Consider the following 15,380-nt stretch of genomic DNA (forward strand, 5'->3'; position numbering starts at 1 on the left):
TATATCATCATCATCATTTAACATCCATTGTCCATGCTGGCATGGGTTTGATGGTTTGACTGGGGCTGGTAAGTTGGAAGGCTGCACTAGACTCCAGTCTGATTTGGCATGGTTTTCTACAGCTGGATGCCCTTCCTAGGATTAAGTTGATTACACCGACCCAGTGCATAACTGGTACTTGTTTAATCGACCCCGAAAGGATGAAAGGCAAAGTTGATCTCGGCAGAATTTGAACTCAGGACGTAACAGCAGGCGAAATACCGCTAGGTATTTCACCCGGTGTGCTAACAATTCTGCCAGCTCACTGCCCATCATGGCAAAAAATATTCCCAGCTCAATCTGTAAAGTAGTTGGTGTTAGGAAAAGCATGCAGCTGTAAAAAGATACTAAGGACATGGTTCTCTGGCCTTTTAGATCCTGTTGAAATATGCAACCCATTTCCAACATGGAATACAGGTGTAAAATTATGATGATGATATGCATATTCATTCATGTGTTTGTTTCTGTTAATCTTAATGTTTCTGTTTATTTTTTTCAACTTCTCAGGATATGGATTTCACCCCTCAGCCTTACACTGTCCGGCGATATATCGGGCCTCAAGGGTAAGTCTAACATTTCTTGTTTGTGTGGAACCGAGATGAGGAGAGGCTTAAAGATCCAAGTAACTGAGATGAGATGTTAATTAAAATATAATTTCCCAGACTAATCAATCGCATCTTTATGTTTTACAATGTTCTTGTGTCTTTTATCTTTTACATATTTCACTCACTGGACTGCGGCCATGCTGGGGCACCACATTGAAGGGTTTAGTCAAACAAACAAGCCGACAATGGTTGTAAGTGGTAGGGGAGACAAACACAAACACACACGTGTGGAGGTCCTCTTTGCAACACACACACACACACACACACACACACACAATGGGCTTCTTTCAGTTTCTGTCAACCAAATCCATACACAAGTATAACCGATGTTGGTGTGTTTACATCCCCATAACATAGAAATTCAGCAAAAGCGATTGATAAAATAAGTACCAGGCTTTTAAAAAAAAAAGTACTGGAGGCTGGTTCATTCAAGTAAAAGTTCTTCAAGGTGGTGCCCCAGCATGGCCACAGTCTAATGACTGAAACAAGATAAAGCATATAAAATTGTATATATGAATATGTGTGTGTGTGTGTATATATATATATATATATATATATATATGTATGTATATATGTATATCCTCATTTAACATCCATTGTCCATGCTGGCATGGGTTGGATGGTGCATCCAGAGCTGGGGGAGCTGCACCAGACTCCTATCTGATTTGGCATGGTTTCTATGGCTGGATTCCCTTCCTAATGCCAACCACTCTACAGAGTGTGCTGGGTGCTTTACACAACCAGAAGGATCGGTCTTAACATTTCTGCTGTGAATTCTGGGTCTTCTTGGTTACGGCAAGGCACCAAGTATCTCAGTCCTTTGTCATCCCGACCACACACACACACACACACACACACACACACTTGACTGCTCCATACTGATGCACAATACCATTATCTTCCTTCCAGAGACTTTGACATGGATGATGAGCTCAGCTCAGATTTTACTTTACTTGGTGAGACAGGATTAGGGGTGATGGAGAACCTCAGTTTAAGACTTAAAGTAAGACATCTTTACTTTTATCTTATCTACAAACTCTCTCTCTCTCTCTCTCTCTCTCTCTCTCTCTTTCTCTCCTTCAGCCTCAGTTTAAGATTTAAAGATATTCTTGTTCCGTCTCATGTCTCACTCTCTTTCCTTCAACAATATTACTTTATAACATACCTACTCTATCTTCACTCTCTCTTTCTCCCTTCTCGTCTCTCTCTCCCTCCTTCTCTTTCACCCTTCTCTTCTCCATCCCTTCTCTTTTCTTCTCATTCTCCTCTTCTCTCTCCCTTTTCTCTCTCTCTCCCATTCTCTCTTTTTCCCTTATTTTCTCTCTCTTCTCCCTCACCCTTCCCTTCTCTCTTCCCCTCCTCTCTCTCGATATATATGTGTTAGTATGTATCTCTGTTCCTACAACTTTTAAGACAAACGGACTCTATTGTTTCTCTCTCTCTCTCTCTCTTCACTCTCCACTCTCTCTCTCTCTCCCTCTCCTCACTAACCACCACAGTGTTTTCTTCTCCATTCCAGGCCACAGGATATCTTTTTGACATCATGTCTGGTCAGTCAGAAGTGGACCACCCCCTCTGTGAGGTAATGACTTTCTTTTCCTCTTGCTCTCTTGTCTTAGACCTTTCATGGAAACCAGTAAACTTGATAGCTGGACACATTCAGTCGAGAATTCAAATTAGGACATAGGGCTGTCTACTTCACCCCTTTTAATAAGAGACATTAACTGAACAACTGGATATAGGGCCTGGCCAGAATAAAATAGTAATCAAAGGGGTCTATAGATAAAAAATGGTTGAGAACCCCTGCCAATATGGGAAACTGACATTAAATGATGATGATGATGATGGTGAAACCAGAAGGACCAAATCATCATCATCAATTCACATTCACTTTTCCATGCTTGCATGGGTCAGAGGGCAAGCACAGACCTCTCCCCCATACTTGCATGGAACACCACCACTTGGTACAGTCTCAGGTTTGTGTTTCAAACGATTTAGGTTCAATTCCAGTGGCTTTCAGTGTTGTATTCATCTTGTCAAATCAGAAAGAATTGTTTTATTTTTATTTTTTTCTAAATTTCTTCTTTATTTGTTTTTTCCATTCTTCAGGAATGTACAGACACACTTCTTGACCAACTTGACCGTCAACTCTATTTTACAGAGGAGGAATGTAAACAATACAAGTAAGTCCATCTGATCATTTTTATCACTGATGTAGTTTTAATCACATGATGTCTAGACAAAGGTAGATGCACACACACACACACACACTCTATCTCTCTCACACATGACAAGCTTCATTCAGTTTCCATTTACCAAATCCACCTATTAGGCTTTGGTCAACCTGGGGCTATAATAGAAGACATACCCAAGGTGCCATGCCGTGATATTGAACCTGAGACCATATGGTTGAATAGCAAGCTTTTTTAACCCCGTAGCCTTACCTACATCAAAAATACAAAAGCAATATATATATATATAGTTAATCCCAAAAAAAAACGAGGGAAAACACCAGAAAAAACAACACGAGGATGTGGTACATGCAAAGTATTAGCAGAAGCTCAGGGAAGAAAAGAAAGGTAGTTTTACTTTTCAAGCAAAGCTCTTCTCTAGAAGCAGGAGACAGAGGAAAGTCCAAGAGAAAAGGAAGATGGAGGGAAAAAAATCTCCAATGATCCACATGTGTTTACATACATACATACATACATACATACATACATACACATACACACACACATGCACAACAGGCTTCTTTCAGTTTCTGTCTATTAAATCCACTCACAATGTTTTATTCTTCCTGGGGCTACAGTAGAAGACTGTAATGTGTCACACAGTAGAACTGAACCCAGAACCATGTTGTTGGGAATCAGACTTCTTACCATGCGGCCACTCCTGCACCCCATGTTAAAATTTTACAAACCTATGTCACTTTCTTGAAGATCTTAGTTACTTCTCCACTGATGTTGTATGTTTGTTTCTTTCTTTCAGAGATTTCCTCTTAAACCTGGACAACTCCGAAGAGAAGGAGAACCTGGAGACTTTGGACAATGAGCTGAAGCGGCTGGAAAAGGAGGAGACGTTGTTGAGGGAACAGCTGGAGAAGGTGGAGACGGAACGTTCGGAGATGGCGAAACTGATTGAAAAGGAGAAGGAAACTGCAAAACAACTGGAAGTTGAAGAAGAAAAGTATGGAACTGTTTTTCATTGTATTATTTGTGTTGCAACAAAATACTAGCGAGAGATCTCCTTGACTTATACTCCACTTATACTTTCCTATACTCCACTCACACTCTCCTATACTCCACTCATACTTTCCTATACACCACTCATACTTTCTTATACTCCACTCACACTCTCCTATACTCCACTCACACTCTCCTATACTCCACTCACACTCTCCTATACTCCACTCACACTTTCCTATACTCCACTCAGACTTTCCTATACTCCACTCAGACTTTCCTATACTCGACTCACATTTTCCTATACTCCACTCACACTCTCCTCTACTCCTCTATTTACAGATACTGGCAAGAGTATAACCAATGTAAACGAGACCTTCATCAATTTCAAGATGATCAAAGAAGGTGAGTTGATTGGTCGTTTGGATTTGACCAATGGAACTACCCACACACAAACACCCAACCATTCTTTCAGTATAAATACGACAGCAATCAAACCCATGCAGACAACAGAATAAATATCAAGCTTTAAAAAAAAATCTACTGGGGGGGGGGTCATTCTACTAAAATTCTCCAAGGCAGTGCTCCAGCATGACCATCATCCAATGACTGGAGCAAGTAAAAGAGAGAAAGATAAGATTCTTTGAGCCTTATGGCACCTTGTGGTGTTAGGAACATTAACAGACTTACTTTGTGATGATGATGATGATGATCACTCACTGTTTATACACTTACTATATCAACACTAAACACTGGTCATATAGTTACTATAGCAACACTTTACAGACTTATTACCATAGTAACACTGACGTAATTGCTGTCTTTTGTCACCCCACAGTGTCACCTTACAGCTGCAGTATGCCCAGAGTCAACTAGAGAAACTGACCAAAATTAATGTCTTCAATGCTACATTCCATATATGGTAAGTGAAAGGTCTATTGGTCTGTTGTTGTTGTTGTTGTTTATCATTTTAGACACCCAAACTCTTGCCCCTGGTACCTTGTACTACTCACCACCCTAAATACAGGTGTCATACCAAATAACCCCTGGCTGGGTCAGATAGATTTATTGAAACAGATTTTCCTGCAGCTGGATGCCCTTCCTGTCACCAACCCATACTTGCTTCTCAGCAAGCTAAAGTTTCCACATGGCCAGACATGTTTTCATAGAGTATTGGAAATGACAATGACCCTAATTTACAACTTTCATGCAATGTCAACACAGAGAGACATACATACATAACCTTGTGAGTGAATTTGGTAGACAGAAACTGAAAGAAGCCCAACATGCCTGCTTGGAAAATGGACATTAAATGTTGATGATGTGTGTGTATATGTATATATATATATATATATTTGTGCGTGAGTATAATTGTTCAATGTCATTTTGTTTAAGTCTTTTTTTAATATATTAATTTCAGACAAGACCCTATTTAATAACCCTCACCCTTTTAATCTCATCCTTTATCATAATCTGTGACCCGTAACTGAATAACAACTACCTATGCACAATGACCCCAGTAAGCCATCATACAAAAATGTCGAAATAAAAACTTCTTCATGGCCTCTTTCTTTTTATTTCCATCCTTTTGTCTTTTACAGGCACAACGGTCAGTTTGTGACAATAAACAACTTCAGGTTAGGTCGTCTTCCAAGTGCTCAGGTTAGTCCAACCATATCTATGTATTGTGTCCACTGCTCTGTTCAAGCCTTTTGTTACCATACTTCTGTTGAAATACACCATTTTTTGTTTCAATAATTTATTAAAATTATGAAGAATTCACTGAAATAATTTTATCATTACTAAGCTGATGTTTGGAACATAAATTAACATGAAACTTTGATTGATCGTTTCAATTTCATTCACTTTACAACAGGAAGTTTCTATCATAGAACCAGGATTGGTCTCAAGTGGCTTGGTATCAAAAAAGGTTAATTAGTCACTTAGGGAGCGAGCTACAGCTCTCTTCAATATCCTTCATTCTCCATATTCAACATCCATGTCTCGTTGTCATCATCCTGCATCACACTTTCTTATATAAATGTTGTTTCCTCACCAAATATAGGTTGATTGGAATGAAATAAATGCTGCCTGGGGTCAGACTGTTCTCCTCCTCCATGCTTTGGCCAAAAAGATGAACCTTAAATTCACAAAGTAAGCTTTCATTGTATTGTAGTTTTTATTTTATTCTTTAACTGATGTACTCTCCAACCTTCATCAGGTATCCTAGGGGAATTTCGAACCTGGGTTCTCATTCTTCTTATTATTATTCAGGTCACTACCTGGAATCGAACTCGGAATCTTGGGGTTAGTAGCCCGCAATCTTAACCACTACACCATATGCCTGTGGGCAATTATGGAGTGAATTTTAGGGCTTATAAATCTAATATTTTCCTATCCTTCCTTAATTCCTTATCTCTCAAATATAGAACTCTACACACACACACATATATATATATATATATATATATACATATATACGAAGGGCATCCAGCTGTAGAAACACTGCCAGATCAGATTGGAGCCTGGTGCAGCCACTGGCTTTCCAGACCTCAGACAAACTGTCCAACCCATGCCAGGATGGAAAACGGATGATGATGATGATAATGATATATATATGAGTGAGGGAGAGATTTGTCTATGCCATCATTCTAACACTACATATAATTCTATTTCAGATACCGCCTGGTTCCCTACGGCAACCATTCTTACTTGGAGTCGTTAACTGATAAAAGTAAAGAGTTGCCACTTTATGGTTCTGGTGGATTCCGGTTTTTCTGGGACACAAAGTAAGTTTGTTTTGCAATTAATCTATCCACATTTATTCTTTGATTTCCATTCCTTCCATAATACTATAGTAGCTTAACGACTGCCAGGTATTAAACGCAGATTACTGTTGTTGTTGTTTAGTCTTAGGTCATCCCTGATCCAGTGGATTTATAATCAAACACGTTCCTACCATGACCCTGTCATCAAAAGCATTCTAGCCAAGACCATCTTTTCAAATATTTAGGCCTATATTTCCTAGGAGCTTGTGGTTTAGCTGCTATTTCTAGCAGGAAGATTGAACTTGTGACAGTTCTGTAGTTGACTATGAACCCACTGGTTCTTATATAAATCTGTCCCAACTGTGTAAGGTCATTGGTCAAGATGTCAAGACAGTGAAGTCGATCACTGACCAGACTAGATTGGCAGAAGAGGTACACATGAGATGAGACTGTGTGGTGTTCATCAATTTCCCCAAAACATCAGCATTAGAATTTAATTGCCATTTCTAATTTTGCTTCCCTGTATAAACCAGATTATTGCTGCATTTTTTTGCAGGTTTGATCATGCAATGGTAGCCTTTTTGGACTGCTTACAAGAGGTGAGTTTACCTGTGTGTGTCTGTGTGTATCTTTTATTGTTGTGGACACAATGTGTATCTATGTGTCTGTGCATGGCTTGCCAGTGTGTGTGTGTGTGTTCACTGTAACTATGCCGTTTTATTCTTACGCCTGTGTATGTTGTTCTGTTAATTCAGTTCAAGAAAGAAGTGGAGAAAGGTGATTCCAACTTCTGTCTACCATACAAAATGGAGAAAGGACGTATAGAAGATGCAAACACAGATACCTCCTATTCTATAAAGTAAGTATTTTCTATTCTCTCTCTCCGTCTTATGTGGTTCTCAACCATTTTTTTCTCTGCCAGTTTGATTCGTATTTTACTCTTCTGGTCCTCCGTAGCCATTCAATGTATATAAAAAAAGAATCCCACAGTATTTTTATAATTAAATATTATTTAGGAATTACGGAGATGTACTTGCATAGACCTAGGGGTAGAACAAGAACAAGATGATTGGAAAATATCCATAGTCTCCATTGGTCAGTCTTGGGAATCCAACTGGAAAGTGTAATGCTGGTTGCTTTTGATAGGACCCCATGAGAAAGGTACCTGTTGACCCAACCCTCGTTATCCTCTCCAGGAATAGCGGGCAGAGAAAATGGACAGATAGATGAATACAGGTGTATCTGTGTCAGCCAAACCCATGGGAAACTTAGCAAACACTCAATTTTTAGTAAGAGAAAGAATACAGGATTCTGCTGCCATCTGTAGCTTTTGATAATAATGGGTTCAGAACCTAATGAAAAATTTTAATTATTTTGACCAGTTTTTTTTTCCTGGTAATTTTTATTTTATTAATAAAGTTTCTTTTTTGTCTTCTCTTTACTTTTTTCTTGTAGAATCCAGTTCAATTCTGAAGAACAATGGACAAAAGCTCTGAAATATATGATGACTAATTTACGCTGGGGTTTAGCCTGGGTATCATCCCAGTTCCCCAATAAGTGATCTTCAATCATTTTCCTGACCCTGTTTCTGATGATATACACTTCCTTCTGTGTATTTCAGTTGATGTTGAAAATAAGGAAGATTTGGAGGGATTTAGCATGGAAAAATAACTAAGTCTGTCATTAAGAAGAACCCTTTTGATACCAAACCTCCCTAGACCATTCCTGGTTCAATGTTATAGACTCTGGGTTTTAAAGTGAACGAAATTAAAAACTTTCCATTGAAATTTCATTTTTATATTCTATTCCAAAGATCAGCTGAATAACGATGGAGTTATTTTACTATATACCTTATTATTTTTTAAATTAATTGAAAGAAAAACTGTGATTTTAACTAATATGGTAACAAAAGGGTTAAAACTGGTGTTTGGAGCATAATTTTACAAAATGTTCTTAGATACAATTACAAAGGAATGCTGTAATTTAATTAAATGGTGGGTTTCGTATGGTAGAACCAAAGGCTGTATCAAGCTAGTGTTGGTATCAAATAAAGGTTAACCCTTTAGCATTTAAACTGATCGTATCCAGCCAATATATCTGCCTCTTTTATTTTTCAAACTGGCCATCAGATCCAACATTTCACACCTACCCTACAATGTCATTGTAAAAATAAACAATCACATCACTGAAATCTTGAAGCCACAAGATAATGCATAATTAATTCAAAATTATGTATACATTTGACTGAGTAATCTGAATGCTAAAGGGTTAATAATACTTTTAATTCACCTCATTAAGCTGATTTTCTTTCAATACTATTAATTTTTGTTTCTCCCCAGTGCAATTAATACGAAACACCCAATCTATACCAGCATTAAACGGTCTTTCCTATGGCTGAGTATACCATGCCCTCTTGTTTGGACTCTTTTCATAACATGTTCAGTTGTTGCAGTAGTCTTCCTGTATGGCCAAACACTTGACGACACTTTAGTTTTGTTGTTGTTAACTAACATAACAACAACAACACAGATATATGTACTAGGGTCAATTAATTTGATTAGAACTTTTTCAAAGCACTACTCCAGCATAGCCACAGTCTAATGACCGAAACCAGTTAAAGATAATATTATTATTAAGACAGCAAGCTGGCAGAATCATTAGCATGCCAGGCAAAATGCTTAGCGCCATTTCATCTGTGTCTATGTTCTGAGTTCAAATTCTGTTGAGGTCAACTTTGCCTTTTATCCTTTCAGGGTTGATAAACTAAGTACCAGTGAAACACTGGGGTCAATATAATCAACTAGTCCCCTCTCCCCCAAAATTTCAGGCTTTGTGCCTTTAATAGAAAGCATTATTATTATTTAGGCGCATGTTAGACCAAACACTTAGTGGTATTTCTTCTGGTTTTGCATTTTGAGCTCCAATACACCAAGGTAGACTGCTTCTTCTGAATCAATAAAATAAATACTAATTGAGCACCGGGGGTCGATTTAATCAACTGTTCCCCATCCCCAAAATGTCAGACCTTGTGCCTACAGTAGAGAGGAAAAATTATTATTATTATTATTATTACTGTTCTGGACTTGGGAAGAGTTAATTCATATCCCTTTTATTTATTGTGCGGGTGTGTAAATGTATGAGTATATATATCAGTTTGTATATGTGTGACTGCATGCGTGTATGCATGAACATATGTGTGCATGTATATATATATATTATCCATTTCAGAGCACATACGTGAATGTATGAATGCATGTCTGTATATATTATATTTTTTTTTTCAGTTATTCAATCTAAATTAAAATAAATTCTTGGCTGAATTTTCTTTTTATTTTTTTTTCATTTATATTTATTTTCTACACATGAAAGCATATAACCAAATGGTTAAGATATTATTCTTACGACCATAAGATTTTGGCTTCAATTCCTAGACTGGATGGTGCATTATGTCCTTGGGCAAGACACTTCATTACACATTGCTCCACATGTATAAAAGACCCCTTTGCCTTTCCCTTGGATAACATTGGACAGTGGTGTGGAGAGAGGAGGCTGTTATGCATGGGCGACTGCTGGTCTTCCATAAACAACCTTGCCCGGACATGTGCCTTGAAGGGGAATTTTCTAGGTGCAATGCAATCTCATGGTCATTCATGACTGGAGAGAGGGTCTTTAGCCTTTATATATGAAATAGCCAGACATTAAATTGAAGAATCAGTCAAAGCCTTTCAATGGAATAGAATATTTATTTCAGTTTTACAAGGAAAAGGCTGATAGTTACTTTGAAGTGTTGGCTGTGTGGCCTCCATCAGCCTGTCTGATGAAGGCTACATCAGCCAAAACTTCGAAATAACTGTTAACCATTACCTTGCAAAAATTATACACAGAAAGCCATCATGGATCGACCTGCAGCCTGCGGGCCACACGCAGCCTGCATCACTTGCTGAATGGCACACTTAATAAAAAATTACTTTCAGTTTTTTTAGTAATGTGACTCACTTGATGAGTCACATCTCACACAGCCCACTTCTTGAAAATGGTTGCCCATGCCTGATAAACACACACACATACATACATATGTACACACATACATGGATAGAGGGTGTAACTTCTATCCTAAAACACCCTATTAACCATTACTGGCAGCAGCAGTGGCCACATTCTCCTTGTTGCTCTCCTCTTCAGCAAGAACCTCACCACACTCAAAGCGAACAAAGTCCTGAACTGTTATCGACATATCTGACAAGTATTGTCCGACAGTCTTGCTACTGTCGAGCAGGAACTCCTGGAAGATCAGAACATTTTCTTGGTCCTTATCTGCGTGTGGTTCGTCGCAATCGGGATTTCCAACCTTGGCAGGGTTCATACCAACAATGTGTTGCGCCAAACGCTGCCCTGCTTCTACCACATTCTGCTCAGGCACTTCATCTGACGTTGGTTTAATTGTAACGATGGCAGCAAATTTACCAACAGCGCAGTCCGTTACTTTAGCTAAACCTGAAACAGAGGAAATAACGGTAAGAAAGCAAAACACATATCTCTCTCTCTCTCTCTCTCTCTCACACACACAATGCACTGCCAGTCTGGGAATCAAACCATGATTCTGCGATCGGGAGTGCAACACCTTAACCACTAGGCTATGAACCCTCGTTACTTTGAGATATATATCAAGAAAAAGAAATATGACAGTCACTACTGGAACACATTTGATCAGAGCTTTGTTGGATCAGGACTGACCTAGGGCTAAAAAAACAAGTACTGACCTTGTGTTGAGTGTACGTATGACCCTATCCAGGTGGATGGTGATAATGCTGCCTGGAGGTAAGCTGCTCTTCGGAGAGCCATGTTTTCTCCGATGTTACCAACCTCTTTAGCAACCATGTCCCCTAAAGTGTTTGATCCATGAACAATTTGGTTCACCTGTTCTTTATTCAGTAACATCTGTAAGAATGAATGAAGGAAGGAATAACTGAATGAGTGAATGAAGGAAGAAATAAATGAATGACTGACTACAGAATGAACGAGTGAATAACAAAATGAATAAATGGCTGAATGAATAAATGACTGAATGAATGACTAAATATGTGAGCGAATGAATAAACAGATTGATAGATGGAGTGAAAAAAAAACAAAGATCACAAGAAATTGTTTGAATTGTAATAGAAATTTTGGTCAATTAAAATATTCCCAGGATCACTACTTACCTTATTTTGTGCAGAATCATTGAAATAGTCTTGGCAACATGTTGACAGACTTTTGACAAGTTCTTGGAACTTTTCATTACGAGCAACAAAATCAGTTTCACAATTCATCTGAAAAAAAGAAAAAAAAACTGTAATAATGTTGCTTATCACATAGTCATCGTCCATCAACAATTTTAGCCATCCAACATGACCCTTGACCTTCTCTATCAAAACTACAAAAATATAGCATAGCTCATCTATCAAAAACTATAGTAATAGTCTACTTCATCTTAGCCATCCTTAGGGCATTCAGCTGTAGAAACCAAGCCAAAATAGACTGGAGCCTGGCATGGGTTGGATAACTCTTCCATCGAAAATTATAGCAATAAAGTTTACCTCAGGTCTTGTTAACAAAGAAGTTTAAATGAAATACTTGTAAAACAGGAAATGGTACCTCTATCATGGTAGCAGAATTCTCTCGTAGCATCACTGCGACAAGACCCTGAGACATCTGCCGCCCTTGAAGTTTCAAAGCTTTCTGCCAACCTTCCTTCTGAGCTTGTTCTTTCAACCATGATTCTGCCTGGAGAGAAAAAAAGGGCCAGTATTATTCCAGTTATCACTATATGGTTTAGTAGCGAACATGAGAAAGTAGGAGAGAGATTCATCTTCAAGAAAAACACTTCATCCTACAATATATAATGTCCAAATATTATCTGTAAGCCAGATAAAAGTCATTCCAGCCGTATAAACAATTATTAGATAACTTGTGGAAGGACTTGTGGAAATTTCACATTTCATAAGGATCCTTATTTCAGTTTGTTGCATAAATTTATAGATCTTCATATTAACTCTAGTTTCAAAAACATACGACAGTAATAAAGAGTGTCTTCATGACCATTAAGGTCTGTAGTGAAAAATTCGTCCGTGCATGAAAGGAATTGGAAAGGACCTGCATATGGTGCTGTTAACTGATTTTCCTTGTCAAACTGCATCATGTGACTTTTGTATTATGATCAAAACTACTCCAACAGCAACCACTCCAACATTTTAATGGTATATCTAGAAATACATTATTTACTGTCATTTTCTTATTCAACCCTTTAATGTTCAGATTATTCTATCAAATGTAATCCTTATTAATTCACATTGTTTTGAATTAATCATGGATTATCTCATAGCTTTGAGACTTCAATGATGTGATAGGATATTTTTTAAACATTTATAGGGTAGGTGTGAGAGACTGGATCCAAACTGTTTGAGCATAATGCAGGAAGAATATTTTGGACAGAAACAGCTGGTTTAAATGTCAAAGAATTAAGGTGGAACTTAGCCCCAAACTCCATGGTTGCAAAGTGAGTTTTTTTTAACCATTGGACTATCAAACAGATTTAAATGGTAGCTTACCTGTTCGATATCACTTCCAAATTTCTCCAAAGCTTTCTTGCAATTCACAAATGTAAACCCAGTTTTCTTCCGTAGAGCACTAAGAAGCTTCTTATCAACACTTGCTGCCCGCAGGCAAGAAGAATGGAATGATTGGCCTTGGTACAGCAGCTGCACAGCTTTAGCCATTAATGAAGTCCTTGTTGTTATAAGCATTTCCACTTTAAGTGAGTCAACAAAGTACCTGGCAAGGAAACAAAAATTTACTCCTTCAATATCACAAACACAGTGCAGCGATGTGGTGAGAGGTGAATGAGGGAGGACAAGAAAGTAATAGCAAGATTTGACTTGCTTAACCTCTGATCAAGGCCTAGAAAAGGGGTTCCAGTTAGAACATTGGTCTGGAGACACAGTGACCCAAGAAGAGGCCGTAGTATATCAAGGGTTATACTATTCAATGTGATTTTCTTTGTTTAAGATGGTGTGATTTGAAGAAAATTTGGCTATTATTTCTAGCAAATCTATAGACAATATAGAGGCACTCTCGATGGTTCATGTTCAAGGATATTGATGTAAGTGTAGTGGCGTTCTTCCCACTCTAGCAGTTAGCTACATACAGATTATCTAAAACGACTATAGTCGACTTGATTATTGCAAAAGTTAAATTAATGTAATTGATAGTGAATATTTGTAGCACAGTAGTAAAGTCGTGAAAGACAAAAAATAAATATTTTATGTGTGTGTGTGTGTGTCAATCTGACCCGAAGAGTCGTGACTGTTAGAGGCGCTCGAGGGTCAGATACTGATGTTATACTGGCAACATGAAGAAACCAGAAAATTTCCTAGTGGTGGAAAAAATAGCAAAAAGAACGTCGCGACATTCATGTATTTCTTATTAAGGGATTCTGTTATTGTTACTAAACCCACAGTCGGTCCTTATCCAGCAAGCCCTATCGGTCAAAGACATTCCAGCCATGGTCGTTCCGTCATTTTAGGGTTATCTAGGACTACATAACACAACGTATTCTTTCCTTTTTTTAAGACAGTGTGATGTGATTCGAGGAAGGTTTGGCTGCTAGTTCTACAAAGTCGAGAGACCACATAAAGGCTTCCTAGTTGGTGATATACGATGCCGCTATTTAGCCCCGGGTCAACCCAGAGCGAAAGGGTCTATGATCGACGTCGTTCCACCGATCACCATCTCGTCTTATTTTCTTTCATGCATAGCATATGTAGGGCTGTATTATTATTCAATGCATTTTTCTTTAAGACAGTGTGATTAGCAAAATTTTAACTGCTATTACAACCAAGTCTAGAGATAATAAGGCGGCACACCTCGCCCGTTCGTGCTCAAGGACATTAGCGATGTAAGTATAAAGAAGACCATTGCACGTATAAATTGATAAAGCAACGAGTATTTTTTTTAAGATTGTTCTACAAGAGACAGACGAACAGCGACATCGTGTGACATGCAAACCATTCTTCACAAGTTATGTATGTACGTGGAGACAAAATTGCCAGAACAAACCTGTTAGAAGATTCGACCAGGACCGTCGATGGATGACCCGGTGCGTGGCCCAGTCAGGAGATTAAATACAGTTATCTCCCTTAATTTTACACTCTCTGTCTCTCTCTATCTCCTTGTGCCTATCTCTCTCTTTATCTGTCTCTCTCTCTCTTTCAGTTTCTCTTTCTCTCTTTCTTTCTCCCTCTCCTGCTCTTTCATTCATTATCTTTTATCTTTCGCTTGCTTTAGTCATTGGACTGCGGCCATGCTCGGGTACCGCTTTGAAAGGTTTTTAATCGAACGAATCGACTCCAGTATTATTTTTAAGCCTGCTACTTATTCTATCGGTTTTGTAGGGGGTCTTTGTAATTTTTGTTTGTTTGTTTTGCCAACCACTAACTTACGATGAATTAAGCCCTTCCCTCCTGGGAAGGGGTTAATCGAATACATTGACCATGACGAAATTTGGACTCAAAACGTAAAGCTGGAAGAAATGGCTTCTACGTCTTGATGCCCTTCCTAATACCAACCACTTTACAGAGTGTACTGGGTACATTTTATAGTGGCACCACCACCAGTGAAGTTGTTACACAGCTCACAAGACTCAGATCTCCATCTACTGAGTAGAGCTACAATAGAGATGATGGTGACGAGGTGAAAGGGGGGATCCAGGGGGCAAAAGAACAAAAGGAATGGATGAATATAGAAAGAGT

General features: G+C 38.4%; 2 protein-coding genes across 2 annotated transcripts; one reads left to right on the forward strand and one right to left on the reverse strand.

The window, feature by feature from the left end:
• The first annotated feature begins 542 nt into the window (after positions 1–542).
• LOC106883798 (beclin-1) lies at positions 543–9,914 on the forward strand. Its single transcript, XM_014934938.2, has 13 exons — positions 543–602; positions 1,554–1,647; positions 2,164–2,226; positions 2,754–2,827; positions 3,633–3,830; positions 4,169–4,231; positions 4,665–4,748; positions 5,428–5,488; positions 5,892–5,980; positions 6,505–6,615; positions 7,151–7,193; positions 7,350–7,453; positions 8,050–9,914. The coding sequence occupies exons 1-13, from the start codon at positions 550–552 to the stop codon at positions 8,153–8,155; spliced, it is 1,143 nt and encodes a 380-aa protein (XP_014790424.1). The 5' UTR covers positions 543–549; the 3' UTR covers positions 8,156–9,914.
• A 403-nt stretch (positions 9,915–10,317) lies between these two features.
• Positions 10,318–14,788, reverse strand: LOC106883783 (elongation factor Ts, mitochondrial). Its single transcript, XM_014934925.2, has 6 exons — positions 14,689–14,788; positions 13,182–13,404; positions 12,229–12,357; positions 11,796–11,903; positions 11,355–11,532; positions 10,318–11,088 (listed from the first exon to the last, which is right to left on the reverse strand). Exons 2-6 carry the CDS (start codon positions 13,374–13,376, stop codon positions 10,721–10,723), a joined length of 978 nt encoding a protein of 325 aa, XP_014790411.1. The 5' UTR covers positions 13,377–13,404; positions 14,689–14,788; the 3' UTR covers positions 10,318–10,720.
• Between the last annotated feature and the right edge of the window lie 592 nt (positions 14,789–15,380).

Source organism: Octopus bimaculoides, chromosome 22 (genome assembly GCF_001194135.2).
Source record: "Octopus bimaculoides isolate UCB-OBI-ISO-001 chromosome 22, ASM119413v2, whole genome shotgun sequence".
NCBI lineage: Eukaryota > Metazoa > Mollusca > Cephalopoda > Octopoda > Octopodidae > Octopus > Octopus bimaculoides.

Excerpts from the sequence above, each read along its gene's own strand:
- LOC106883798 (XM_014934938.2), top strand. The coding sequence starts at position 550 with ATGGATTTCACCCCTCAGCCTTACACTGTCCGGCGATATATCGGGCCT. Across the intron at positions 2,227-2,753 it reads TGGACCACCCCCTCTGTGAG|GAATGTACAGACACACTTCT; the intron begins GTAATGACTTTC and ends TCCATTCTTCAG. Across the intron at positions 5,981-6,504 it reads ATGAACCTTAAATTCACAAA|ATACCGCCTGGTTCCCTACG; the intron begins GTAAGCTTTCAT and ends ATTCTATTTCAG.
- LOC106883783 (XM_014934925.2), bottom strand. The coding sequence starts at position 13,376 with ATGCTTATAACAACAAGGACTTCATTAATGGCTAAAGCTGTGCAGCTG. Across the intron at positions 11,904-12,228 it reads ATTCTGCTACCATGATAGAG|ATGAATTGTGAAACTGATTT; the intron begins GTACCATTTCCT and ends TCTTTTTTTCAG. Across the intron at positions 11,089-11,354 it reads ATACGTACACTCAACACAAG|GTTTAGCTAAAGTAACGGAC; the intron begins GTCAGTACTTGT and ends CCTCTGTTTCAG.